This window comes from Microtus oregoni, unplaced genomic scaffold, assembly GCF_018167655.1.
Source record: "Microtus oregoni isolate MIOR12 unplaced genomic scaffold, Mior012 000020F_ref0000438, whole genome shotgun sequence".
In the NCBI taxonomy this organism is placed as follows: domain Eukaryota; kingdom Metazoa; phylum Chordata; class Mammalia; order Rodentia; family Cricetidae; genus Microtus; species Microtus oregoni.
The window spans coordinates 7667259-7694146 of NW_024543079.1; the positions used below are offsets into that span (position 1 = coordinate 7667259).

A 26888-nucleotide genomic window follows, 5' to 3' on the forward strand; every position below is an offset into this window, starting at 1 on the left:
ATGGATGTTGACTCAGTCTTACCTCTGAGCCTCAGGCCCCCCTTTAGTGGTTTATTCCTGGCTAGCTCATTGGGGGTCTTTGATAACCAGATATCAGCTGTAATAGGGACACATCTTTCTAATTTGCCTCCGTTCTTGCCAGGTCATGAAGGAGGGTTCTTTACATTACTGGCCACTCTTGTTCCTCTTCTGCTGGATAGTAACCCAGGAGCTGGGGAAGTTTTCTGATTGGTAGGTTATTGAAAATCTGACCGCAGTTTTCTCTGTCCTTGTTATTTGGCTTCCTTGTTGAGTTTTTTGTTTGTTTATTTTAATATGAGCTTATTCTATTGCCCTCAGTCATCTCCCTGAAGAATAGCTCCCCGCCCCCCCAGGAATCTGGATTGAGTTAGGGATGATTTCAGGGCATCTGGTTATTTTTTTTTTTTTATGCTTCAATGTGAGGAGCGGTTGAAGCCTAATTTATCTTCAAGACTGATATTTTCTTTAATCCAGCTTTGTGGATCATTGTATGGAGGCTTTAAATATAATCTCCCTTCTGTGTCCACTTGTATATTTGTTCAGAACCCAAGAGACAAGGTGCAAATGGTCTGTACTGCCTAAAACCCCAACAAGATATGGATGGCGCAGCCTTATTACCTTGCAGCTCCTTAGTTTTTCTGGTATCAGGGTGAGCGAGGGGAGTTATGGCTACCGAAGCAGCTCATTTCGCCTGGGGATAAGGGGTCTTAAGATTTCATTCAGAATGAAGATTTTAGTGGTCACAATAAGGTTTCAAAGCAATTCTGGATTTCAGAATAGAAAACATTTATCCCAGCATTAGTGGAGTTTATCTACTGTGTTTTATGGTGCGTTTTATTCCGGAGAATCATAAGACTTTTAAGTTGCAGAGTTCAGCCTTCCTCCTCAGTTGGGAAATGCTCTTTGATATTCCAGTTGGTGCAGCCTTTGAGGAGCCACCTGCAGTGACTCACTTTGTCCCTGGGCGGTTGATTCCATTTTGCACAAATTTCACTCGTTATAAAAATCTGTTGCATAACGAGCTGAGATGTGCCTCTTCATTGTGATGGATCTGCATCTTGTTCTCGGGAAGCTTTATCAATTAGCCACCGTCACAGCAATGTTGTAGGAACACTCAGGAGGAAAGCGGTGGCAAACAGCAGTGGGCATTGATTCTTATCCTCACAGATCCATTCATCGACTGCAGGTTGACTGATGTGGGCTAGATATGTTGACCACATGGCTGTGCTCCTTGCTTTCAAGTGGTGGGGCTTGGCTCTTTACTTGTAGACTTCCTGTGTATGTTAATTCTTAATCTTGACATCAGCTTCTTATCACCAAAATAGTAGTGACAGAAGACAAGCCTGTCTAGAATGGCACCTTTTAACACCTGTGTGGCTTGTATTAACAAGTCACATAATGGAGCCCGGTGTCAAGAGATAGCCTCTGGTTGCGCAGAGGGAACTGTAAAGTCAGTGCCAAAGGACATGGATCCAGAGAGGGATATGGAACAGGAGACAATTTCAGTTTGTCATGGCAGCTGGAAAGAGGCTCGCTCAGGTCTATGGCACAGCCTTGATATTCTTAGAGGCAGTTATAGTTATTAGGAGTTATATGTTCTACCAATAGATACCTACTGTTAGTATGAGTCTACAAGTGCTACTCACTTCGCATTCCTCCTTGAGCATCTTAGAATTGGTTCTCATACTTTCAGGAGGGCTATATTTCTTCCACAGATATGCTCTATTTGTATATAGTCTCCTTTAGTATGGAGTCTCCCATGCTGAGTGTAGATGGAGTCTGTCCATATACAGGACCCTCCCATATTACAGAGTTTCTGCCTCAGCTGAGACAAACCCTGTCTTAGGTGAGGTTATTTCCCATCCCATGTTACCTGTAGGGACTGTGGTTGACTCCCTTCTGAGGCTTTTAATCCCTTGCCTCCTTTAAGGTTCTGCACTTAGAGATAAGCAATCTACCAGGTAGAAATGCTCCCTGCATAGGACCATCGATCTCCTGATCTCCTCATTCTTCCAGTGCCACCATGAGGAGGGATTTTAGCCCCAGTTATGGAAATCTTTCTCAGAACTTTGAGAAGGGATGTGGCTTTCTCAGAGTCACCCTAACCTGTCCCTGAAGTGGGACTTTATTTCCAGCCTCCCTATTAGGTACCATGTATGGATGTGACATGTTTTCAGAGGGCATTTTCTCTCTTTGTCTCTGTCTGCTGCCCACTGTGGGTCTCTAGGCTCCTTCATGATGGTGAACAGCTCCGGAAGGGCTTCCGGCCAGAAAGCGCACCTTCTTCTGCCGACCCTGAAGGAGAATGACACCCACTGCATTGATTTCCACTACTACTTCTCCAGCCGAGATCGCTCCAGCCCCGGAGCCTTGAATGTCTACGTGAAGGTGAACGGTGGTCCCCAAGGGAACCCTGTCTGGAACGTGTCTGGGGTTGTCACCGAGGGCTGGGTGAAGGCAGAGCTTGCCATCAGCACCTTCTGGCCTCATTTCTACCAGGTATGTCACTTAACCTTGCTCTCTTTCTAGTAGCTAATGGTTACGTATCTTTATACCTCTTGCCTTTCCTAGAGTGGGTAGATCTAGAAAGGACCTGATTTATTTACTCATTCAGCTCCTGCTGAAGACACTTTTCCAGAGATGCAGAGAAGACCCAGCATAGCCCCTGCCTCCCTGGAGGTCATCAGGAGGGGACCGATGTGTCGATAAGCAGTGGCAGCATAGCAGGGTTCATGTGGAGACATGCAGACCCTGGAGCCTCTTGTAAACTAACCACTGGATTCCACACATGATAAGGTTGAGGTCCAGAGAGGTAAGCCGACTAGTCAGGTGCAGGTTATTTGGTTGAAGGGACAATAGGGTAGTGTCTACGATGAGAAGACAGTTGGGCCCGATTTGGAAGGTTGAATTCAGATAGATTGGAAAGAGAGGGGAAGACATCTGAAATACCTGGGAAAGAGAATGATGCAGGACACAGAGCATGAGAGAGTGAGAGATTTTGAGGAATCTGGAAACTACATTTTCTTTCTTTCTTTCTTTTTGGTTTCCTTACTATTGTTTGTTTTTGGTGGTTGTCCTCCCACCCACCCCCATTTTGGGACAGGGTCTCACACTATAGTCCAGCATAACTTGGATCTCACAATATATCTCTGGCTGGCTTTGAACTTATATCAATCCTCTTGCTTTAGATTCCCAAGTGCTGGAATTCAAATGTACTTAATCATGCCCAGCATAAACTAAGACCTTTAAGGATGTCTTGCAGAAGAGACATACAGGGATGTCTCTTACAGAACATGTAGGTCATGGGGTTTTGAAGGCCAGGCTAACAAGCCCATATTAGAGCAGTGCTTCACAAACCTCCATTTGGGAAGGAAGGACCACGTTTTCCTAATTCATTGCCGACCAATACTTCTATAAGACACATTAAACTATGTCGTTGTGATGCCAGATTGTTACGTCTGCTTGGAACCCCATTCTTACTTGCCCTACTTATCTCACTGTGGATGAAGACAAATGGTACAGACCCACACGACTCCCCAGAGTGTTTGCAGGGGTACAGCTCCAGACAGGTGTTAGTCGAAATTGTTGAGAAATTTTCCTTAAAAAAACATCATTAGTTAAAATGTCCATATCATGGAATTGACGTGTGTTTACGTGTGCAATCTAGCGCCTTTTCTAAGTAAAAGCTACTGTGTTCTGTATTCACCACAATCATCCATTTTTAGAACATTTCCTTCATCTCCCGAACTCCCTTGTATACCCTCTCTGTCCCCATTCCCAATGATGAAAGTTCTCAAGTAAGGAAGGGCCACCAATCTGCGTTTTGGAGATGATTTCTGGTGTCTGAAGCAGAAGATAGACCCAGGGGTGGCAGATGAGTGGCCAGGGCTTCCTAGATGGCCCTGAGTTTCACACCCAGTTTGCAGTTCTTTCAGCCAGTCGGTGTTCAGAAACTGAGTTCTCTCCTGAGCTGGCTTGTTTACGTGAATGAGGCAGTTTCAGCCCTATTTCTTCTTTGCTTTGGCAACTAAAAATCAGCATTTAATACTCAATTACCTTCAATACTTAGCCTAGATTTTTTGCCACATCTATTTCCCATTTTATCTCCAGTGGCTTGTGATTTGTTTTTAGAGTGACTGCATTGTCCTCTGTTAGGCCTTTCCTGTAATTCCTCTAGGACTGGAGGGGAGAGAATGATGATGGTCACGATGGTGATGCTGAGGGGATGGTGATAATGATGATGATAATGGTGATGATGGTGATGGTGCCTACCATTTAGTGAGTGCTATGTTACAGGCGCAGCACAAAATAGCCTTTTAGAAATTCAGAGGTGAGTCAGGCAGAGCCTGGCTGTCTGGTAATGAGTGTGGACTGTACTCATTTTGTATCAGGTAAAGCACCTACTCCCTCTGTGAGAGCAGTAATGTCTTATCAAGAAAAGTGGCTAAAAAGAGAATATAATGGTTTTAACATGTGTATCATTAACACTGGGACTTTTTTTTTTTATTGTAGATGTCTTGAGAAAGGTGCCTTTGGCCTCCTTAGTTCTTTGTCTTTTCTCCCCTTGCAAAGAGGTTTTTAAGTAGTACCAAGTCCACAAACCCTGCTCTGGCTTCATGGTGTCAGCTATGTTTCAGAGTTCACAGTATTTGCAATTCACAAGGTTATAACATTTGCATTCACTGTGTGCTTTGTAAGTCACACCCAGCATAGGCTCTCTTCCTTGTGCACCAGAGTCAAGTGCACAGATACCCAGACTGTACATTTTACGCATTTTCACAAGGTATGGCATAAATTAAGGCTGTGTATTTTATCTGACCAGTGCAGCTTAGCTTTTATCACTAACTTACATTATAAAATACCCATGTGACATAGGTTGTTTCAGTGCATGCTGGGTATCTAAGTCGCCCTTGGGATGTCACCCCCCAGTTTTGTACTGGCACAGTTTCATGGATGAGGGGAATTCTTTTTGCTATTTTAGGAAGAACTTGTACTAGTTGTTTTGTGAGATGCTCCTTGGTGAAGGTGAAATGGTCCAGGATTTGGAAAACTCTGTGGTATCTTTATTTAGGAAATAGAGCCAGTCAAGTAGGATTCTAGGGAGCCAGAAAAAAATCTGTAAATTAGTATTTAATCTACTGTCTGCTATGGAAGTTTGACCTTTACCTGACTTTAGCATGTAAACATCATAGCATAGAGGTAATATCCTAAGAGTGGTATCCCAGCTTCCTGATTTATCTGAGATAGCCAAGGTTTAGTCCCCTTATCTTGGTGAATTCTTATGCATCATGGAGACCATTTGGGATTGCTAAATTACACAGTCTATAGAGATTTAGAGCATGTTCGTTGGCACAAGTGGTTTTGGCTTATCCCTTTTGTGCACCAGATAGAATATGTTTTAGTTTGGTGGGCCGTAAGTGTCTGTTATCACTACCTAACTCTGTTGTTGCACCATGAAAGCAGACATTCACAATATGTAAATGAATAAATGTAGCTGATCCAATAAAGTTTTACATGTAACAATGGCTGATGGCTGAGTTTTGATTCCCGGGCCTTAGTCTGCCACACTCTGATGTGAATGAGGCTGAGATGCACTATGAAGTTCAGCAGCACATAGAAAAGCATAGACAAATCTCCAGCCACAACTGAAATTTCTGGTCTGTAGTGTTCCCAGTGTACCACTGAGTGTGAACATCTGCTATCTCCACAAACTCACAAACACTCCCACTGAGGCCTTAGGCTTCAATCAGACAACCTTTTTTAGAGCCTACTGTGAGTAGGAGCAGGAGAGGGTCACGGCTTGAAGTACACTAAACAGGACAGTTGACCCAGAAAAGGGTCCATCGCCCTGCTCTTTGATGGAAATTGGGGAAGAAAGGATATTTGATGAGCTCCCATCTCCCTGGCCCTGTGGTAGGCCTATTTCTGTATCCGTGTATTTGTACAGAAGCTCCCTGTTTTGACTGGCAGCAGCTCTAGCCTTCTAGCATAGGAGACATTATTAGTAAATCAGATTTCCCATAATTCTGACTGAGTTCTCTAGCTCCATGCTCTGCATCTTCTGTTTTGAGGAAGCATTATATCTATTCTGGAAACCTGCTGTTCTCTAACTATGTGATGCTGGTTGTGCCCCGTCATCTATCACATAGGGTTCCAATTGTCTCACATGTAAGATAGAAAGAGGAACAGGTGGGTACCAGAAGTGGTCTCTCTGTAATGTAAAGTAGATCATATATGGAGAGGCATGTCAGGTTTGAAGTGATTGGAAGGAGGAAGGAACAGAAATAGAGGGAAAAGAAGGGAAGGGAGGAAGCCATCCCTGAAGAGCAACACTGCTTTGGTGGGCTTGTCTTCTGTGGCCTCTGGGCTTTTTCTTAAGTAGGTAGCCTTGCCCAGAGACTTCCAAACAGCTTTCATCACCCTCACATTCCCTTGGCTCTGAGGTGTGAGGACAAATCACTCATGTGTTGAGAGCAGTGCTGGAAAAAGCACGTTACCCCTGTGTACACTCAGCCATTTCTGGGCACTCATGTGACCACTAGCACAGTTAAGCACACACAGACACCTAAATTCCTGTGTCTGCCCAGATTCAAATGCTCAAATACACACGGTCGGGGTAGACTAAGAAGAAAGGGGACCCTCAAGAGACTCAAAGATGTGAGCAAAGACTTCAGGCTCCAGTCCTGCAGATAGATCCTGTGGATGGAGTCAAATTCAGATTTCACCATTGCTGGGTTTTGGACCTTATGGGTTTGTGTATTCATTTATTAAAGTCATATTTCACAGCCCTAAAATTGACTTTAGCTCTGTAATAAACAAAAATGTCATCTTTCATGTTATTGGACTTTTGATGGCTGGGCCTTCAGCAGGGCCCCAGGTGAGAAAAATCCCTTTGCTGGCCACACATTCCACCCCACCCCTGTCTCCCTGCCCTGGAATGCTGGTTTAATGACTGAATTTTTGTGCTTCTGGTCTATGCAACTTTCCAGGTAATATCAATTCGTTTTCATATTTTAGTGGCTCTGAACTTTTCTGCCCTAATATTTAGAGAAAAAATAACACTGTTACTAATTTTTCAGCCAGCTGCCTGCTCTTCTCTCTGTTTCCTGCCTTAGTAAAATGGCCATTTATTCAGCCCTGAGCAGTGTCAATAGACCCTTGAAATGAAGGACTCACCTGACTGGTGGAATTCTCCTCAGAGCTCAGTCCCTTTCTCAAGATCTACCTGGCTCCTGGCACTGTAGGTTTAGCATCGACAGTGACAATTCAGGAGGTTTTGTCACACCTGTGCACCCTCCCTCTCACCCTTTGACTCCCACCCTATCTCCTGGCCCACACTCTAGCTCTTGACTCCCACCCTATCTCCTGGACCACACTCTAGCTCTTGACTCCCACCCTATCTCCTGGCCCACACTCTAGCTCTTGACTCCCACCCTATCTCCTGGCCCACACTCTAGCTCTTGACTCCCACCCTATCTCCTGGCCCACACTCTAGCTCTTGACTCCCACCCTATCTCCTGGCCCACACTCTAGCTCTTGACTCCCACCCTATCTCCTGGACCACACTCTAGCTCTTGACTCTCACCCTATCTCCTGAACCACACTCTAGCTCTTGACTCCCACCCTATCTCCTGGCCCACACTCTAGCTCTTGACTCCCACCCTATCTCCTGGACCACACTCTAGCTCTTGACTCCCACCCTATCTCCTGGCCCACACTCTAGCTCTTGACTCCCACCCTATCTCCTGGCCCACACTCTAGCTCTTGACTCCCACCCTATCTCCTGGACCACACTCTAGCTCTTGACTCCCACCCTATCTCCTGGCCCACACTCTAGCTCTTGACTCCCACCCTATCTCCTGGACCACACTCTAGCTCTTGACTCCCACCCTATCTCCTGGCCCACACTCTAGCTCTTGACTCCCACCCTATCTCCTGGCCCACACTCTAGCTCTTGACTCCCACCTATCTCCTGGCCCACACTCTAGCTCTTGACTCCCACCCTATCTCCTGGCCCACACTCTAGCTCTTGACTCCCACCTATCTCCTGGACCACACTCTAGCTCTTGACTCCCACCCTATCTCCTGGCCCACACTCTAGCTCTTGACTCCCACCTATCTCCTGGCCCACACTCTAGCTCTTGACTCCCACCTATCTCCTGGACCACACTCTAGCTCTTGACTCCCACCTATCTCCTGGACCACACTCTAGCTCTTGACTCCCACCCTATCTCCTGGCCCACACTCTAGCTCTTGACTCCCACCTATCTCCTGGACCACACTCTAGCTCTTGACTCCCACCTATCTCCTGGACCACACTCTTAACTCTTTCTATTATGCCAGGAATGTTCCTCTGAGGGAGTGGGAAAGAATGCCCCTTGATTGTACTTTAAGCCATCTTCCTATAGAGCACTCTTCCTAAGAGGGACCCTGAGGAGCCAATATTTTCCTCCTATCCTTCAAGACATGTTTGCACCCCTTGGAAACTTTTGCTGTGTTTTCTGCAGAAGGATTGCAGAAGATCAGAGAGAAATCTTTGGTCTCTTAATCCATGACCTGATATGTTCACATCCTTCCCCGAACATATGCATTACGATTTATTTTAGTTTAGTGTAATCCTCTCTAAGTCTCTCCTTGGAGTTGCTTCCAGGCTTGGACTCTGCACAGAGGCAGGTTTGAACTGGCCTGCATACGCCTCCTCTCCATATCTGCATCAGCTGCTCTCCAGCAGGGCTTTAGGCTCTAGACAATTGTAGTTGACAGCAGAGTCCTTGCAGCTTGAGATACTGGGACCAGGCCTTCCACTATGGTCTTTCATCCAGGGTCCCTGCTTCTCTGAGTGTCCTCTGCCCTTCTGGGCATGTGGCCTACTGCAGTATTCCACCCAGCTGCACTGCCTCCCTCCCTACTCCTTGGAGACATCCACCTCTGGAGTATTCTCAGATCTCCACTCCTGTCTCCCTCCATCACTTCTCTCGTTTTCATGACCAAAGTTGGCTATCATTTTTCTGTTCACAGCTGCTAGATGGACCTTTCCTTTTACAGGAGATTGACATTCTCCTTTGTGGTACCTGTCCTTAGAAAATGGCCCTGGCTAAGACCTAGCCAGTGATTGACACCTCCCATCCCAATGCAGAGCTGTGGCGCAGTCACTGCCACTCAGCCCAGCAGGGGTCTTCTGGAACACCTCTGAACATCTTCCATGACACTTAAGAGATTTGCACTTACTCCTATTTTATCCTTTGTGATTTTCCTACTGAAATTACTTGCCATATTTTTGGGGGAGGGTCATGGAGGAAGACTAATCATTTCTTTTCTTGGCTACCAATAATTCTTTGTAACTCCCCAAATAACAAGGATATGCTTCTTTTAACAGGCATAAATATAGCATGTCTTGTTCTCAGGTTGTCATTTGACTTTTGAGTTTTTTCAGACTCTTGTTAACATAAGAAACATACTCTGACAGCCTAGTTATTAACATGCATTGTATAATTTAAGAACTTGATTTTTAGGGTTGTTATTATTTTCTAGTTTTGGGAAATTTGCTTTCAAAAACATATAAAACCAAACCTATACAAATTTTATTCATTGGGAGACTTATTAGTGTTACACTATAATTTAGCTTATGATCACATTATAAATCCATGAGCATTTGAACAGAAATTTTGATTTCTCAAAATATTTAGTAATACATTTAGGAAAAAAATATATAGTTGCCGTATTGGTTTTTCTATTGATTGATCTATTTGATTGACCAAGAAATAGATCAAAATCTTTAGATCCCATCATTATTTTCCTTTCAAGTCTCTTGTCTTTAGGGACTTTGAATACAATTTTTAATGGCCAATTTAGTCTACTTAATGGTTATATTTTTTCAGTTTGGCTAAAAATCTACTTTGAAACAATCCCATTATTTTTTGTAACAACTGTTTTCTGTTCGCTTGTATTTTCCTTATTGTGTCTTTGTTCCACATGTTATTTGTAAGGTTACTGAGTTATTCTGCCTTAGGTGTTTATCTTATGCATACAATTAGACTTTGATTATTTAGACAGTCTGGGTGTTTTCCTCTATTTTAACCCATTTATATTTATTGTCAAAACAGAAACATTTTTTCTTGGGTTTGTCATTTTTTATTTCGCAGTGTGAATGCTTTTCTGCTATTTCTTTTGAAATATACTTTATATTCTTTATTTTCTTTTTGTCTGTGGACTTTACTTTGTTTTTTCCATTGAATCACTTAAACTCTCTCTCGCACACATACACACACACACACACACACACACACACACACACATCCTCACAAAGAGATACACAAGTTGACACCTATTTCTTTATAGAACAATTGCTATAGTTTTCCCCTTCTGTAGGATAAAGAAAATACCATTTTTATCTCTGCATGTTTTTCTTTTTTCAGATCATGCACAATCCCATGTGTTAATTCTCTCTGAAGGACTGTACACTTTTTGGAAAACACTTTTCTAGGGTGGCCATTATGCAGAAGCCACTATGTTGTTGTATGTCTGTCACTGCCATCATCATTTCATAGACCTCTCAGATTTCCCTGATGATCTTAGCACCAAGGAAACTACCTCTTCACAGCTATTGCCACCTTATCTTCCTGCTCTCTTAGTATAATCATTAGAGCTCTGGGGCCCACTGAGATCTCTAACCTTTGAATCCACTGGCCTGAACAACATGGTTCCCTGTGGAAATTTCCTATTGATCTCAGCACCTACTTTATTGTCCAACCACAGGCTTGAGCTGAGTCTAATGATGGGACAGGGGATTCATCTTGGAGGTCATCACTGTGGTAGATATGAGAAACAATTATAGGCTGAATTAAATACTGGCACTGATACCTGACTGGCTTCAACAAACAAATGGTTGTGATGGAAAAACAGGGGCATATTTGAGAAAATCTACTAAGGTAGAGTCAAAAAGAAACTGAAGATAAGGGATGAAGTTGAAGGAGAAGCCCATATAGGTGTCCAGGACACTAGCTATGATGAGTGGGGAGATAATAGCATTATATTTTAGGAGGGATGACCCATTGGGTGTAAGGTAGAACACTGAGGGAAAATAGGCTCAGAACTGTTACCTATAGATTGCGTATGAGGAAACTTCATGATATGTATAATAATTCAGGACCATGAGATGGTTAGATGATGCTGATTGATACTCTGAGGAAAGACATAGGACACAGAGCTGGGCTTGGTGTCACCAATGAATTGGCAGTGACTGAATCCACTAATCCTAGCTGGAGCCCTAGGCACCTATATGGGCTTCTACTTCAACCTCATCCCTTATCTTCAGTTTCTCTTTGATTCTACCATAGTAGAATTTCTCAAATATGCCTCTGTTTTTCCATATCTTTTATTAGATGGATCATAGGAAGCAGACAGATGATGAGTAGAGGCAACACAATCTCCAAAGGGATGGAGAAAAAGGAATGCCTATAAACTTATGGCAGGATGGTCTCGTAGATATGAGAAAAATCAAACACGAAATATCCTCTGAGCCTAAGCAGAGATGGAAATAGAGAAGCTGTGGATACTGGCAATTTCTGAAGTGTGTTTAAGAAGTAATAATAATTATAGTAGAATTTATTGAGAATGCCACGTGTGCACCATTGTCAATAGGATGTTAATTCTCTCCACCTGAAAAGTTGCCTAACGGGGTCAATATTGTACAGACACTGGGGCTCAGAACACAGAACTCTTTCTTCTTTTTTATGTAATATTTAATTTATGTATACAGATTTTTTGTCTACATATTCCAGAAGAGGGCATCAGGTCCCATTAGACTACAGTTATAGAAGATTGTTAGCCACAATATGGTTACTGGGAATTGAACTCAGGGTCTCTGGAAGAACTACCCATGCTCTTAACTGCTGAGTCATTCCTCCAGCCCCACCATCTTCCTTCTGAAAATAGAAGAGAGATTTGGAGAATTTTTATCAGAGTTAGAATACTAGCGTCTGTCATAAAAACAGTCTTGAGAGAGATATTTGTGACTGATTGGGATTTATTTTTTTCGAGGCAGGGTTTCTCTGTATAGCTTTTGTGCCTGTGCCGGAAGTTGCACTGTAGCCCAGACTGGCCTCAAACTCACAGAGATCCGCCTGCCTCTGCCTCCCAAGTGCTGGGATTAAAGGTGTACGCCGCCACCACCTGGCTACTGATTGGGATTTTTATACTTAACATTTTGTGGAGGAAGTAAGGAAGTGATATGAATGGCTTTATTAAACTACTAAGGATTGTGGTTGAAATACAGTTGACCACAGAGAAGAGCTTCCTACAAAGAGGTTGTTTTTTAGTAATAGGAAAAGCTGATACTATTTATATATGCTAAGATCAGAGGGGAAAAAGGGAGAACCTAGAAATGCAGAGTAGCAAAGGAAAGTCAAGAAGAGCCAAGATTCTGGAAACTTCAGCAGGAATCAGTGAGGTTCAAAGGTATTGACTTACTTGCAGAGATTGTGATTGGTGTGGAAGAAGGGTAGGTTTGGGTTAAAAAGGGAGAAGTTGTCCCCTCCCTTATCTTGAAGCTTTAGTGCCTTCTTGTATTGGGTGAGTGGAAGATAGAAGAAGAACACAGGGTAGGGCTTGTGGCTGGAGAGGGATGGTCCACAATTGACTTGACAGGGTTCAAAAGGAGATGCAACGGAACTAGTTTTATAGGGAGAATCACATTGGTGATTAGCCACCGTGGAGGAAGGAGCCTGGGCTTAGGGAGAAGGTCAGAAGGTCTAGGTGAATATGCAGACTCCAGGGAAGTACAGATGCGGATACTGTGTGGGTCTAATGAACAGAGGAAAAAATCATGAGCTAGGAGAGGATTGTGGGTTAGAATCTAACAGAGGATTGCAAGGTGTCACGTCCAAGTTCGGGAATATAGCTGATGTAGATGGGGGAGTGTGAATTAGTACTGTAAAAGGTCCTTCCCATGGGATTCACAGGAGAACTCATTCCTCCTCAGTGAAGAGGGTGGGAAGACAAGGGAAGCCGAACTATAACATCCTTGTGGAAGTAAAAAGTTTTGGTAGGGCTCTGAGTAGAGAAGAGAAAAGTTCTTGCTTCCTTCCACTCCTGGATAGATTGCTACTAGTCTCTAAGAGGTGTGATGAAGACATCCGGGAAGCCTTAGGAAATGGCTTAGCCAGCAAAGTGCTTGTTATGTAAACACAAGGACTCGAGTTTGAACTCTATCACCCCTGTACAAAGGAGGCAGGCTTTTAGTGACACAGTCTTATAGTCCCAGGGCTGGACAGGCGCAGACAGTCTAGCTTAACTGGAGAATTCTACGCCAAGTGAGAGACCCTATCTCATAAACCAAGATGGGTGGCACCTAAAAGAATGACAACAGAGCACACATGCAAACACACACACACACACACACACACACACACACACACTCACACACACACACACACACACACACTCACACACACACTCACACACACACACTCACACACACTCACACACACACACTCACACACACACTCACACACACACACTCACACACACTCACACACACACTCACACACACACTCACACACACACACTCACACACACACTCACACACACACTCACACACACACACTCACACACACACACTAACACACACACACTCACACACACTCACACACACACACTCTCACAAACACACACACACTCACACACACACACTCACACACACACTCACACACACACACACTCACACACACACACTCACACACACACTCACACACACACTCACACACACATTCACACACACTCACACACACTCACACACACACACTCACACACACATTCACACACACACACACACACACACACACACACTCACACACAGAGAGAGACACTTAGGAAATTCAAGGTGACTATAGAGTCCCATCAGGATCAACTCTCCTTGGCTTACACTGTTTTCCAAGACAGTAAGGAAATTGGGTTATTTGTAATAGTTCCTTCTGTAATTCATTTGGAGCCGCAATGAGGGAGGTACTGATGGGGACCCAGGATCTTATGTTATCCCTGAAATCCATTGAAAATGTTCTACATGGCTGACTTCTATTGCTGGTCACCAGAGTGTAGATTTTTTGTCTTGTTTGGAAACCCAATTCAACTGGCAGGATGTCACACTATTTCTAATTGGTCTTAATAATAAAACCCAGAGTCAGGTATCGGGGTAAATGCTGAAAGATCAGAGACGTAAGCTAGAGAGACATTTTATCTCTACCAAATCCTCAGACAGAGGGGAACAAGATCCTGTCTCTGTGAACCCTCAGACTGAATGCTTGAGCTCTGGTATGCTCTCCTTCTGTGAGGCATTGGTGACTGGTTCTGAGGGAAAACGGACACAGAAAGGGACTGGGGGCTGTGTGGCTTCTTCAGGTGGATATGGACAACTGCTTCTGTGAAACTGATGTCAGCCCTGTGTATTGCAGGTGATATTTGAATCCGTCTCTTTGAAGGGTCATCCTGGTTACATCGCTGTGGACGAGGTCCGGGTCCTTGCTCATCCATGCAGTAAGTCTCTCCATTTCTCCTAACACATCCTTTCTCCGTGCCAGACTGGGTAGTCGCAAGGATGCAGTGCCCCTATTCATTCAGCTCACAGCCATCTCCCTTGCTCTCTTTTAATCTTTCAGAACTGCTTACACACCCAATGCAATCAGTCCTGAAGAAATCCATAATTTTGCTGGCCGGTTCAAGAGGCAGCACCTCCAGGAATTTGCAGAGACTGGCAAAAACAATTTGTCTGAATCTCTCTCCATTAGTAAGAGAGTCTAAAGTCCTGATTGTTTATTAGTGGGATTCAGACCACTGAAGTGGAAGAATTAGAGGCCTTTGGATAGAATCTTCTGCAATTGTCTTAAAAAAAAAAAAAACGAGCAACATTAAACATGAAACAAATTAGCATACTCTTCACCCACAAAGAAAAGGACCCCAGAGCTATTAATTCTTTACAAATAACTTTAAATACACTTATCAGCACTGTGTAGGTGTAGGGCAAGATTACCATGGTTCGTACTCATGGGACAGTGTCAAGTCCTCAGTGGCATGCCTCTCCTCCTTGAAGTTTCCCTCTTTGTCACATTCAAAGACACTTGAATGTGCCTCAGTAGGAACCACACAGCTCCTGTGCAGCCAAGTCCTGGGTGCATGCAATTGTGCTGATATAATACCTCATAGGTTGGAAGACTGTAGTCTGGGGATACCTAAGGGATTATGGAAGCCACTGCCAGAGGTGGCTGGGATGCCAGGTCCTCAATTTGGAAGAACTGTGTTTTATATTCCTATCAGTTTCTTGGCAGATTTTTAGTTCTAGGTGACCCCTAGGGGTTCCTCAACTCTCCCATGTGACCATAAGACATTGAGTTAAATAGATTTTAGTAGGATGAAATACCCATGGCAGACTGACATTTAAAAAGATCTTAGTTTTTGTCTTTGACGATCTCATTCATGTAATATAATGTATCTTGATTATATATCTTGATTATATTTATGTATTAGTTCCCCCCAGGATCCCACATTACATCTCCCTTTCAGCTTCAAATGCTTGCCCCCCCCACCTCGTGCACGCGCATGCGCTTATTAATTAATTAATCAATTATTTAAAAACCCACAGATCCTAATTAAAGCTTTCCGTATATATGTGGTTGTTGAGTTCTTCCTTGGGGTATGGGGAACTGCCAGTGATCACACGCCTAGAGAAAAGAGAAACTTCCTGTTCCCATGACACATTACAGCCATCAGCTGCCAATAGTTCCTCATTCAGGAGTGGAGGTTCTAGGGAGCCCTTACTCTATTCTTGCTAGAATTTTTAGCTGAATAGATTTTATGCAGGCCATATGTATGAAACCACGGAGAATATGAATTTGCTTGTACAACAGCCATGCCATGCCCAAAGGACAGCAGCTCACGCCCACCCCTTATCTTCTCGCTCTTCCATTCCTTCAGGCTCCTCTTCTGTTGTGTTTCCTGATTCTGGGAGGCAGACTGCCATAGACATTCCATATATAGCTGAGTTGTTCCTTTTTGAAGGTTTTGTAGAATTCTGCAGTGAACTCATCCAGTGCTGGCCTTATTTTCAGTTGGGAGACTTGTAATTACTATTTCAATCTTGTTGCTGGTTAGGGACCTGTTTAACATTTTTCATGTCATATTGATTTAATTTTGGTATGTTGTCTGCATCTAGATTTTTCCATTTCCTTTAGATTTTTTTTTTAATTTAGTATAGTGGGGGCTTTAAAAACATGTTAGTATTATTTTCTGGATTTCATTGGTATCTGTTCTAGTGTTTCCCAAATCATTTCTAATTTTACTAATTTGTGTCATATTTTGTGTTTGTTTTAGTAAACTTGTCTACAAACTTGCCAGTCTTATTGATCATTTCCAAGAACCATCTCATTGTTCTATTGATTATTTATAGTAGTTTTTCTACTCCATTAATTTCAGTCCTGATTTTGATTATCTCTTTCCAACTACTATTTGGGCATCATTAAGTTATTTATTTGAGAATTCTCAATATTTTTTTTGATTCAGGCACTTACTATTATTAATAGTAGTCTTAGAACAAGCAAACTAGCTTTGTAAAGAAAAGAGGTTTATTAGCTCACAGTTTTTGGAAGTTCAAGGGCATAACACTGGCATAGGCTTGGGCCTGGTGATAGCGTTCCAGCTTGTAGAGTCTGAGGGCCGAGCAGAACATCATATGGAAACACAGAGGGAGGACACACATGGATGTCAAAGCTCTGTCTACGTTTTCTAACACCAGGATTGAATTCTTCATGCTCCACTGTGAAGAACTTGTCCACACCTTACCTAATTCTGAAACAGCCCATTCTAAATGTCACTGTCAGATACTACCCTCTTGGTGTCACTTGACTTTGGGGACTCAACTTTGGTGTGAGTTGGGAAGCCAAATCATTCATGCCAAACAGTTAGGCTATGGGTAATGGAGCAGCTTACCACCACCTCAAGAGGCATCCTGAATACTTCTCTATGTACCTTTTAATAGCCACACACGACAACACACACACACACACACACACACACACACACACACACACACCTGGGCATGAGTCTCACATCAGCCCCACTGTGTTCCTGTCATTGAAATGGATCTTTCTGCTTCTGTTGCCATCCGTTTGTCAGATCTTCTATTATCATTTCCTTCCCACTGCTGGGGAGAAGACCACCATGGTCTGACTCGTTAGCTTAAAGCACCTTCTCTGGAAAAATTTATGGCCAGTTTCAAGTTCTAGACAATATTTGGGGGAACTGGGTCTGATGTCTATGTAAGAGATGCTCTCTCTCAGCGATAAACCAGCCACTCAGAAACACAAGGTAGACTTGGTTCCCTGTTGTTCTTGCTCTCATCTAGGTTATGTCTCAAGTCGTTCAGAGTGTCTTAGGTGGCTCTGTCCACTGACTCATGCTTGTGAAATATCTCTGCGGAAGTCACAATCATGTGAAGAGGATCCAAAATCACCAGCAATGCAGGGTTTCAATGGAAGACATACATATGGATTCCCCTTGCCTGTCCTGACTGTCTCCCTCCCTTGATCCTCATGAGTCTCATCAATGTCAGATACCCACTAGGGAATGATCTGTATTCTAAGACTGGACAGTGGTGTCAGGAGCACCTGTTCTTCTCACATCAATTTAACTACACACTCAACCCTATGCATTCTTCAGTGTTGCACAGTCTCCCCCATAAACCTTTTATCTTCCTTACATCCTGCACGTGTCTATTGCCAGAGCACACCCACCATTGCTGCCAAAGCTCATTGTTTTTATGCCTGGACTTGGTCTTTCTTGGTGACCCTTGGTTTTCTCCAGCAGAATACAGCATGCTGGTCTGACCTGGGATCCTAGTGCTCCATGCTCCTGTTGAAAAACTCCCTTTCACCATAATATCTTGATGCTCATCTCTTGACCAACCTCTCTGTCTTATCTCCAAGTCCTGTCCATCACCAGCAGGCACTCCCTTCTCTTCATTGTATTGCTGGAGGAGAGAACCCCTGGAGCACATTTGGATGGCTTTCTACCGACAAAACCATAAGGATCATTGGGAACCTTCCCTATTTTCACTAGGATGTCTGGGAATTTAAGATTCTCCTAATAACCCCATCCTCCTCCTGCTGAGAAGTGTGGATCGCACGGTTATAGAATTGCTGAGAGTCGGTTACCCAGCAAATGGACCATGGGCTATAACTCTAGAAGACATGACCTTGGCTTTATTTCCGCATGGCATATTGTGGTAGTGTTCAAGCCCAGCGCTCAGGAGGCTTAAGCACATCTTTGCCAGAAAATACAATGAGAGACCCATGAAAGAGTAGCTGGAGCTGGAGAAAGTCACGCTAAGGAGATGTGCAAACACTGCCAGGGTGGGTAGTCCCCTGAGGTACACCCACGCTCAGTCACTGATAGCCCAGGATTTTACACTTTCTTCATTTCAGCAAGTAACTTATTGATTGTGAGCAGTGTATTTTCTTGAGCTTTTCTGGGCATAACAGATAGTTAAGTAAGAAAGGGTTGGCACCTGTGCTTGTGTTTAACAAGCAGGGGGCGAGAAGGAAAAAGAAATTGAGTATCTAATACTAGATCAGCAATGGATGATTTGGGTTACGGGAAAGTATTGTGAATAGGATAAATATGGGAAGTGGGACCTGCAGGACTCCTTAAGTAGTGTGGTCATGGGATGTGGCTTCAAAGATGAGACCAGAGCTGGGACTCTAATCATGGAAAGGAGTTTGCTTTCTGAAAATCTGGGAAGGGGGCTTCTAAGGTGTTGGAACATGAAGAGCAGAATCCCTGCACTGGGTAACAGCCCCATGCTGACAATGTGTCCTGGTAGGTGGGGCACAGCAAACTATGTCCTAGGTGAACCTTGGGCAGGTGACCTGGGACCTCACCATTCAGGGCCTAAGGCGTCATTGTGGGTGGATATTAGCCATAAGTGTGGGGAGGCAATGCCAGAGGGCTTATTTGGGGATGGAATTCTTTCAGTTAAATCATGAAAGGTGCTATCCGGTGAATGGGTTTAAGTCCCATAGGGGGGATGGGGGAACTATAAGGAAGAGCATTCTGGAGCTAGGCTAGACACAGTGGTGAACTGAGGCAGGGCAGTGACAGTCAGCTGCTCCTCACACAGGAAGTGATTACTGAGCTTGTCCTCCTCGTCAGGCACAGTTCTGGGATCATGGAGCTACAGGAGACAAACTCATTGTCTGCCCTGGTAGGCCTCCAGTAAAGTGAGTGAGACAGAAGCAAAATCACCAATGCCACAATTATATTTCATGTAACAGATGGTTTATTGCTTAGCAAAGATTGTGGTCCAGACATGCCAGAGACGAGGTGGCTTAAGCGATCACACCACATTTTCTAAGAGCCCTTGTGGATAGGAATTCAAGGTTAAGGTGTTGAAAAATTAACTTCGGAGACATCATCTTAGGCTAGCAAATTTTTCCGCAGTGAAACCTCTCGTGGTCTTTTCTCTCTGTGTAAAAGTCCTTGGTGTCTTTTTGTGTGTCTGGATCTCCTCTTCCTGAAACTACACTAGTTGGATTAGATCAGGGGCTACCCAGCAGCCTCATTTTGGCTTAATTAGTTCTAATGAAGCAGTATTACTAGATACAGACACATTCTGTGTTTCAGTTTCCAGGAGACAGTGGCGCTATGGAGAAACACAGACCTTGGTAAAGCAGTGGCCAGGCAGGTACTGCATTCGGGGACTGGAAGGAACTAATCTTATTAGACAGATGTCCCATAGATGGTGGCTTCCACATCTCTGAGTATTCCTTCCACGTCTGAGGTAGTACCCACAGGCCTTGGAGCTGCTCATGGGATTCCGCGTCTTCTCACCTCTGCGCCTCCTGGGTAGCTGGCTGCACTGCAGTGTTTTCCCCAAATCCTCAGCCTCAGAATTAATTTTACTCAGAAGTTTGCAAGATTTTAACTATACTGAAAAAAAAAATATTTCCTTATGTCTTCAATTTTTTATGAGTCTCTGCTTCTGTCCTTCAAAACATTTTTCTATTGACATAGGACCATAGTTTATCAATAAAGGATTCAATTAATTATTCTAAAAGTTGTGGACAGAGGAATCAGGACTGATTTGCAATCTTATCCTCTTTCCCATTGAAGCTGGCTTTAACTGTTTTCCTCAAAGCTTTCAAAACAGTGACCAAAAGTCAGGCATAATCCTCCAAAGAAATTATTTTCTTTTACCATGGAGAGCGTCTCACCCATATTTTAGAGCCCATTTAACTTGCTGTTGTTGTGATTCAGAATTATTTTGTGGCTATCATCCTCTGCTAGATCTTGGTGCCAGCCCTTAGCAGGGCCACCGCAGTTAAAGCTTCGATAAATGTCAGCACACTGTTCCACTCAGTTTCAAACTTTCTAACTCCCAAGTTGACTTTTAGATTTCTTTTTTTTCGAACCTATTTTCCCCCCTATCATGGGGCCATGTCTCTCAGCCCACAGAGCAACTGCAACACGCTTCTAATGTATGTAGGAGCCTTCACTTCAATTGTGTGGCCTCCTGCTGAGCATTGTCAGGTTTAAAGAGCGAGATAAAGGGCACAATAATACGTCTTCAGATGCTGCACTGACATCTGCAGGAGTTTAAATGTCACCGGCATCAAGGCATTTTGCCCCAAATGCACAGTCGGTTTTCTCTTAACCCTGTTCAGCTGGATCCCATTTTAAGGGGAACTCAGTCTCAGTGAGTAGTCAGGGGGGTGCACAAGCCTAGCAGATGGCTTCTTGGAGGACCCAGGGATACCTGTGTTTGACTGAAGGTTGGCAAGTTGACGTTGGCACAATCATTTCATCCCCCAAAGTGCGGAGGCAGAGGGAAGGTAATGATGGAAAGGAGACTGGAGTTGGGAGTGAAGGGAGGGTCAGAGAAGCCAGGAGCCCCAAGAAGACCAAATGCAAGGAAGATCCCACCCAAAAGATACTGATCATGAGTCAGGGGTGATCCAGGGCTTATCCAGAGGAGAGATGAGAGGGAGACCTATGGGGAGACTGCAGAATGAGAAGATAATTGAGGAAAGTCCCTGTAGTTTAGTGGTTCCCACAGTGTATGGAGGGGGCAGACTCACTGCTGGATTTAGGGGCTCAGATAGGGTACCACTGGCCGTCGAGAATTGTTCCAAGTGACTGAACAGAAGAGCAAGTTATGAGAGGCCACAAATTGGTGGGACCAGAGTACTGATGAGTTTGGTTAAGACTGAACGGTGTTTTCATCAAACGTACTCAAGATTGTACGGGAAAGGACTGCACATAAAATGCAGACTGTTTATTCTTCTGGAGAAATCAGATGATTGACAGCTCTGAACAAAATACTCCCACCTCCACTCTCCTCCCTGCAGCCCTTTCAATGTGGTATGAGGTCCTTTAAGTTCCCCTCCGTATCCACCATTCCATAGCAATTTGCCAACATCGGAACTGGCACTAAATACCAGTCCTCACTCTGCTTGCAACATTTTTTTCTTTATTTTGTGGAAATGTCTCTCCAAAATGGAGGATGAAAAATGGAGCAAGAAGGCGGTGTTTTTTTTTTTGTTAGTTTTGATTTACAGTGGAGCCGCTTTCTTCATTTGCGGAGCAGTTTGGTTGCTGGGAGGGTTTGGGTTTGATGTCCTTGCTGTAAATCAGAAACATCCGTGTTTCCTGAGAACGTGAACACCCGTGGACATTCCACATCTGCATTCTGAATTGGGAAGGGAGGGAGGATGAAATAATGAAAGACAAGAATGGAACTCTGTGGCTGAGAAGGGAGAAGGGGGAGGAGTCAGAAACCTGCAAAAGAGAACTGGCTCTAAGTGTCTGTCTCCTGGAACTTAACCACTTGCCCCATGACCCAAAGGAGAAGAGGAGGGCGACCTTTGTAAAACTCAACAGGATGACTAGATTTTGGAGCCAGGACACTCCCTGCCTATATAGCCTAGACACTCCCTTCCCTTTTGAAACTGGAGTAGAAACAGGCCTACAAGGTTTGTTCCATTTGTAATTATTCAGCCATAGAGAAGGCTGCACTTCCGAGTTCTAAAGACAGGCACGTGTGATTAGACCCTCGGGATTCTGTTTGTGCACCAAGTGACCCACGGGCGCGCATGCGTGGTTACATCCACATAGGACTCAGCTAAACCCTTGCGAGCATGTGTGAGTCACCCGTCACCCACCTCATCAGTGTGACGTAGTCACGCCAACCCCCTGTGCGCATGTGTGGGGCAGCCTTTAAAAGCTGTACCTCAATCTCCAGGCCTGTGCACACTCAAACTCCTAAGCGGATTTGTTGGCGTTCCGTGTCTCCTTCTCACTCGAGCCCAGGTAATTTCACCATTCCTAGCTGAAGCCCCGAGAGTTCCAAACCCGCCCCCCAGAATTATTCAGGAGAGCCAGAGGAGAACAATTGGAAGCAACCAGAGCAGCATGACACTTGTCACATTGGTAGATGGAGACGACCTGCAGAAGCGGTCTCATCTGGGTCTTACACCCATGACAGTTTAGCCACAGGGCTCTGACAGTAGCATGTGGGGGTATCTGAACTCTTGTCAGCTGGTTTAAAGACCAGAGCAGATGGTACATACTTTCTCATGGCCAGTGTCCTCAATCACACTAAAGTCCCTGGGTTTGGGGAGACTCTTACAGGTAGTGGCACATTTTGGTAGACAAGACAGGTCAAAACATCCACAGGGGAAAGGAGCATGGACAGGATCCCTTGTAAAATATTTGGGAGCAAAACGACAAGCCAGGAAAGTCATTACAGCCCACCCTGAAGGTCCTTTCTCTGCACTCTGAGGCCTGTTCAATGACACCGTCTTCCATTTCAAGGTCAAGAAGGCAAGAGAGGGACTAGTTCAAAATGGAGTTTGGGGCTCAGATGGGGCTGAATTCTTTGTTTCTCTCTGTGAAGCTCTGTCACTTTGGTAACTGTTCTAGTTTCATCTCTGTTGTACGATAAAATACCTGATTAAAAAAAAAAACAACTTAGGAGAAAAAAATTTATTTGGCTTAAAATACTAGGTTACACTCTATCATAGTCGGGAACACAAAGCAAGAGGAGCTTGAAGCAGATACATTCACAGTCAAGAATAGAAGGAAATGCATGTACGCGTTCTTGCTTGCTTACTTATTTATTCTCAGCTCAATTTCTCCAGTGACAAAATTTAGGGTCCCCCGCCTAGGAAATGGCACCCTACCCATGCTGCGCTCTATCTTCCAATATCAAGTAACTAATTCCCCTACCAGAAAGGGGAACACTTATTTTCCGCTGATGGGAATGCAAACTGGAACAACCACTATGAAAAGCATTGTGGAGGAAAATCCAAACTCAGAAGATGGAAATAGATCTACCACAGGATCCAGCTACACCACTCTTGAGAATATACCCAAAGGACTCTTATGTCAGCATAGAGGATAGAGGGAGTTGCTCCTTCATGCTCATTGCTGCCCTATTTAAAATAACTAGTAAATGGAAAGGGCCTTACATATCCATCAACTGACAAATGGATACTGTACATGTGGCAATTTTGCACAATGGAATATTAAACCTTTGAGAAAAATGAACTTGTGAAACATTAAGCTGTTAAAAATGAAATTAGGAAATTCTTGGATAAAAGGATGAGGCTGGAAACAATGATTCTGAGTGAGATAACCCAATTCCAGAAAAACAAACATCACATATTTTCTCTCCTTTGTAAATACTACCTTTGAGTTAGATTATGTGTGTGTTTTGTCTGGAATACCAACAGAGATTAGGAAATTAATAAGGAGCCATGGGAGGAGGGGAGCTTTCATGGGAGGAGAGATAGACCGCAGTACTGTGGAGGATTAAAAAGGAGTAATGGAGCCAGAAGGGCTAAATTTGGGTGGTGCATGGGAGGACAGTGTAGTATAATTTTTGTTTGGGTCACCAGCTCATAAATAATGATGCAGAGACTTATTAATTATGAAAGCTCAGCTTTATCTAAGGCTTGTCCCACTAGCTCTTATAACTTAGCCCATTTTTTTTTTTCAAATTAATCTACGTCCTACCATGTGGCTTTTATCTCTATCCTCCTATTCTGTGTGTCCAACTCGTTCAGCGTCTGGCGTGCTTTTCTGCCTCTCTTCTTCCCAGAGTCCTCTCTGTGCCTGGAAATCCCACCCATATCTCCTGCCTAGCTATTGGTCATTAATTCTTTATTAAATCAATCAGAAGGTGCCTTGGTAAAGACACATCTTTTTTGTTTGTTTGTTTGTTTGTTTTTTGTTTTTCGAGACAAGGTTTCTCTATGGTTTTGGAGCCTGTCCTGGAACTAGCTCTTGTAGACCAGGCTGGTCTCGAACTCACAGAGATCCGCCTGCCTCTGCCTCCCGAGTGCTGGGATTAAAGGCGTGCGCCACCACTGCCCGGCTCTAAAGACACATCTTTAAAGTGTACAAAAAAATTATTCTACAACAGGACAATATAGAGGAGAGAATATGGGGAGGGAAACTTAACAGTGAAGGCCTTTTGAGAAAGTCCTGTGGAAACCTACTACTATAGGAGCTTTCTAAAATATGTACTGAAGCATAAAATAAAAGAATTTTAAGAGTTGCCCTGCAAGAGGAGGATAATGCCCCAGCTAGAGACCACATGTTAGTAAATAAAATTCCCAGTAACAGAAAAGGGCTACCTCTTTTTGAGTTGTTGGCCAACAGGGTCCCATAGACCCCACTAAGCATTATAGGCTGTTGTCAATATTGTTGTTTACCTTCCAGAACTTAGTGATAGGATTATATTTTTTAAGATTCTACGTACTTCAAAATGAAGATGGTATTGACCTAGAAGCTTTTACAGTGCTGGAAAGTGCTATGTGGACACAGGAGGAAAAATTAATTAAAACAAAACAAAGAAACACAGAAAAAAATTAAAAATAGTTACCAGTTTTGCACAGCTTCAGACCCTGAATGCTATAACAGCAAGTGACATGAGAAGATATGCCTGTTGGTGCAATTGTCATGAGAGCACCCAATCACCTTCTTATGGTACCGTTTCATGGAACCCATGCCTGGCATCATTAATAGGGACAAAAACTTGTGACTAGATAGGTCATGGGATCTAGAGGATGACCTCATTGCACTATTCTGCTAAATGAACATATAGTATTAAAATAACTACTGCTGACTTATTGCTATAGACCAATGCATCTCAACCACCATCAGAGAAGCTTCTCCTTGCAGCAGACAGCAATGACCACAAAGACTCAACTGGCCAATGTACAGAAAATAAGAGATGCTGGGGTGCCCCGCCCTAAATGGAACATACATACCATCACACCCTTCCCACAAGGCTCAGGCATTATTGTGGAAGAGGGGATGAAAAGAGTATAAGAGCCAGAGACCATGGAGAACATCAAAGAAATGGTGTTTCCTAGACACAGCAGGACCGTTTCACTTACGAATTCTTACTAATAGCGGGAGCAGGCCCAAGATCTGTGTGAGCTCAGTCAAATAAAATGCCAGGATAAAGACAGGGGGTGGTATGAAATCCTATCACTAGCTTAGGAACTGTTAGCATTTAGTAGATGTGGGAAGAGAGCGGGTCAATTTTATTTAATGCTGTGACCATGTAGGTGGACTACATTCTAGGGAAGACTTTATTCCATAAAGATGGGCAAATTTAACTGCACTTATTATAGAGAGGGTAGAGGTGGCAGATGCAGGGCAGAGTGAAGAGCATGGAGGAGTTGGTGATGAATGATGAATATGATTAAAGTATGTTGTAGGAAATTAACATAAAATTAACAAAAATATTACTTTAGAAAATGATAATCCCCAAAGACATGGCTAGAGATGAACCCAAAGTAGGGAGTTCTTCCTCTTTGAGGTCCTCTTTCCAGGTGATTCTGAGTTATGTCAAGTTGACAATTAAAGTTAGCTGTCACAACAATCTTGAGCTTCCTGATGCTAATTCCTACTCTTTACCATCTGCTTCACAGGGATACCATGAAATTAGAATAGATAAAACATGCAAAGTGTTTTGCTGGCTGTTTTGATGTCAACTTGAGACAAGATACAGTCATTTTAAAAAGAAGGAATCTCAGTTGAGAAAATGCTCCCACCAGATCGGCCTCTGGAATAACCTGTGGGGCATGGTAGCAGAGTTTTCCTGATTCATTATTGATGTAGAAAGGCCTAGCCCATTACTGGTGGTGCCACTCCTAGGGAGGTGGTTCTGGATGGTATAAGAAAACAGGCTGAGCAAGCCACAGAGAGCAATCCAGTAGGCAGTCTTCCTCCATGCTCACTGCTGTAGTTCTACCACCATGTGTCTATCCCGAGTTCCTCCTGGCTTTCCCGGATGATGAACTACAAACTGTGAGATTAATTAAGCCCTCCCCTCCCCAAGCTGTTTGTAGTATTTTACCAAGGCAACAGAAACCTCAACTAAGACTTCTACTTAGCACTAAGTGTTTAGTAAGTGTTATTCTTCCTATTTTTCTTGATGTCTTTGGTATCATACGGCCCCTCCATTTAACCCTACCTGGGAAAAGGAGTCTGAGTCCAGCTTATCACTGATTTTATTGATGCTCGTAGAGAATCTTCAATGGATTTAATGACAAAGCTCATTCCTCTTGTCATTAGTGATCAGCTAATGGAAACCAGATATTGCTGTTTTGTTGGGAAATTGTATAGAGGAACACTTGGCCCCACAAACAAGGAAAGAGATGAACACAAGCTATCTAACATGAAACCCAGGCTGATCCCAGGGCTCATGATCCACATGCTGGTTTTGTTTGAAAATCGTGTTGTGCTCTATCCCCAGAATTTGTGTTCTATATCCTACCCATGCTTAAGAGATGCCACAGCGTAAAGCTGAG

At 43.7% G+C, this 26888-nt stretch overlaps 1 protein-coding gene across 13 annotated transcripts in view; it reads left to right on the forward strand.

Annotated features, from left to right (window-relative positions):
• The window catches only part of Ptprt (protein tyrosine phosphatase receptor type T), a 1081821-nt gene that overhangs the window by 355132 nt on the left and 699801 nt on the right, over positions 1–26888 (forward strand). For all 13 annotated transcript variants that reach the window (XR_005976047.1, XM_041670836.1, XM_041670844.1 and 10 more), the window contains exons 3-4: positions 2249–2520; positions 14469–14550. Coding sequence is in view for 12 of the 13 variants with exons in the window: in XM_041670836.1 (XP_041526770.1) it covers positions 2249–2520; positions 14469–14550 (354 nt within the window). In the remaining variant the exon portion in view is untranslated. The remainder of the gene's footprint in view (positions 1–2248; positions 2521–14468; positions 14551–26888) is intronic.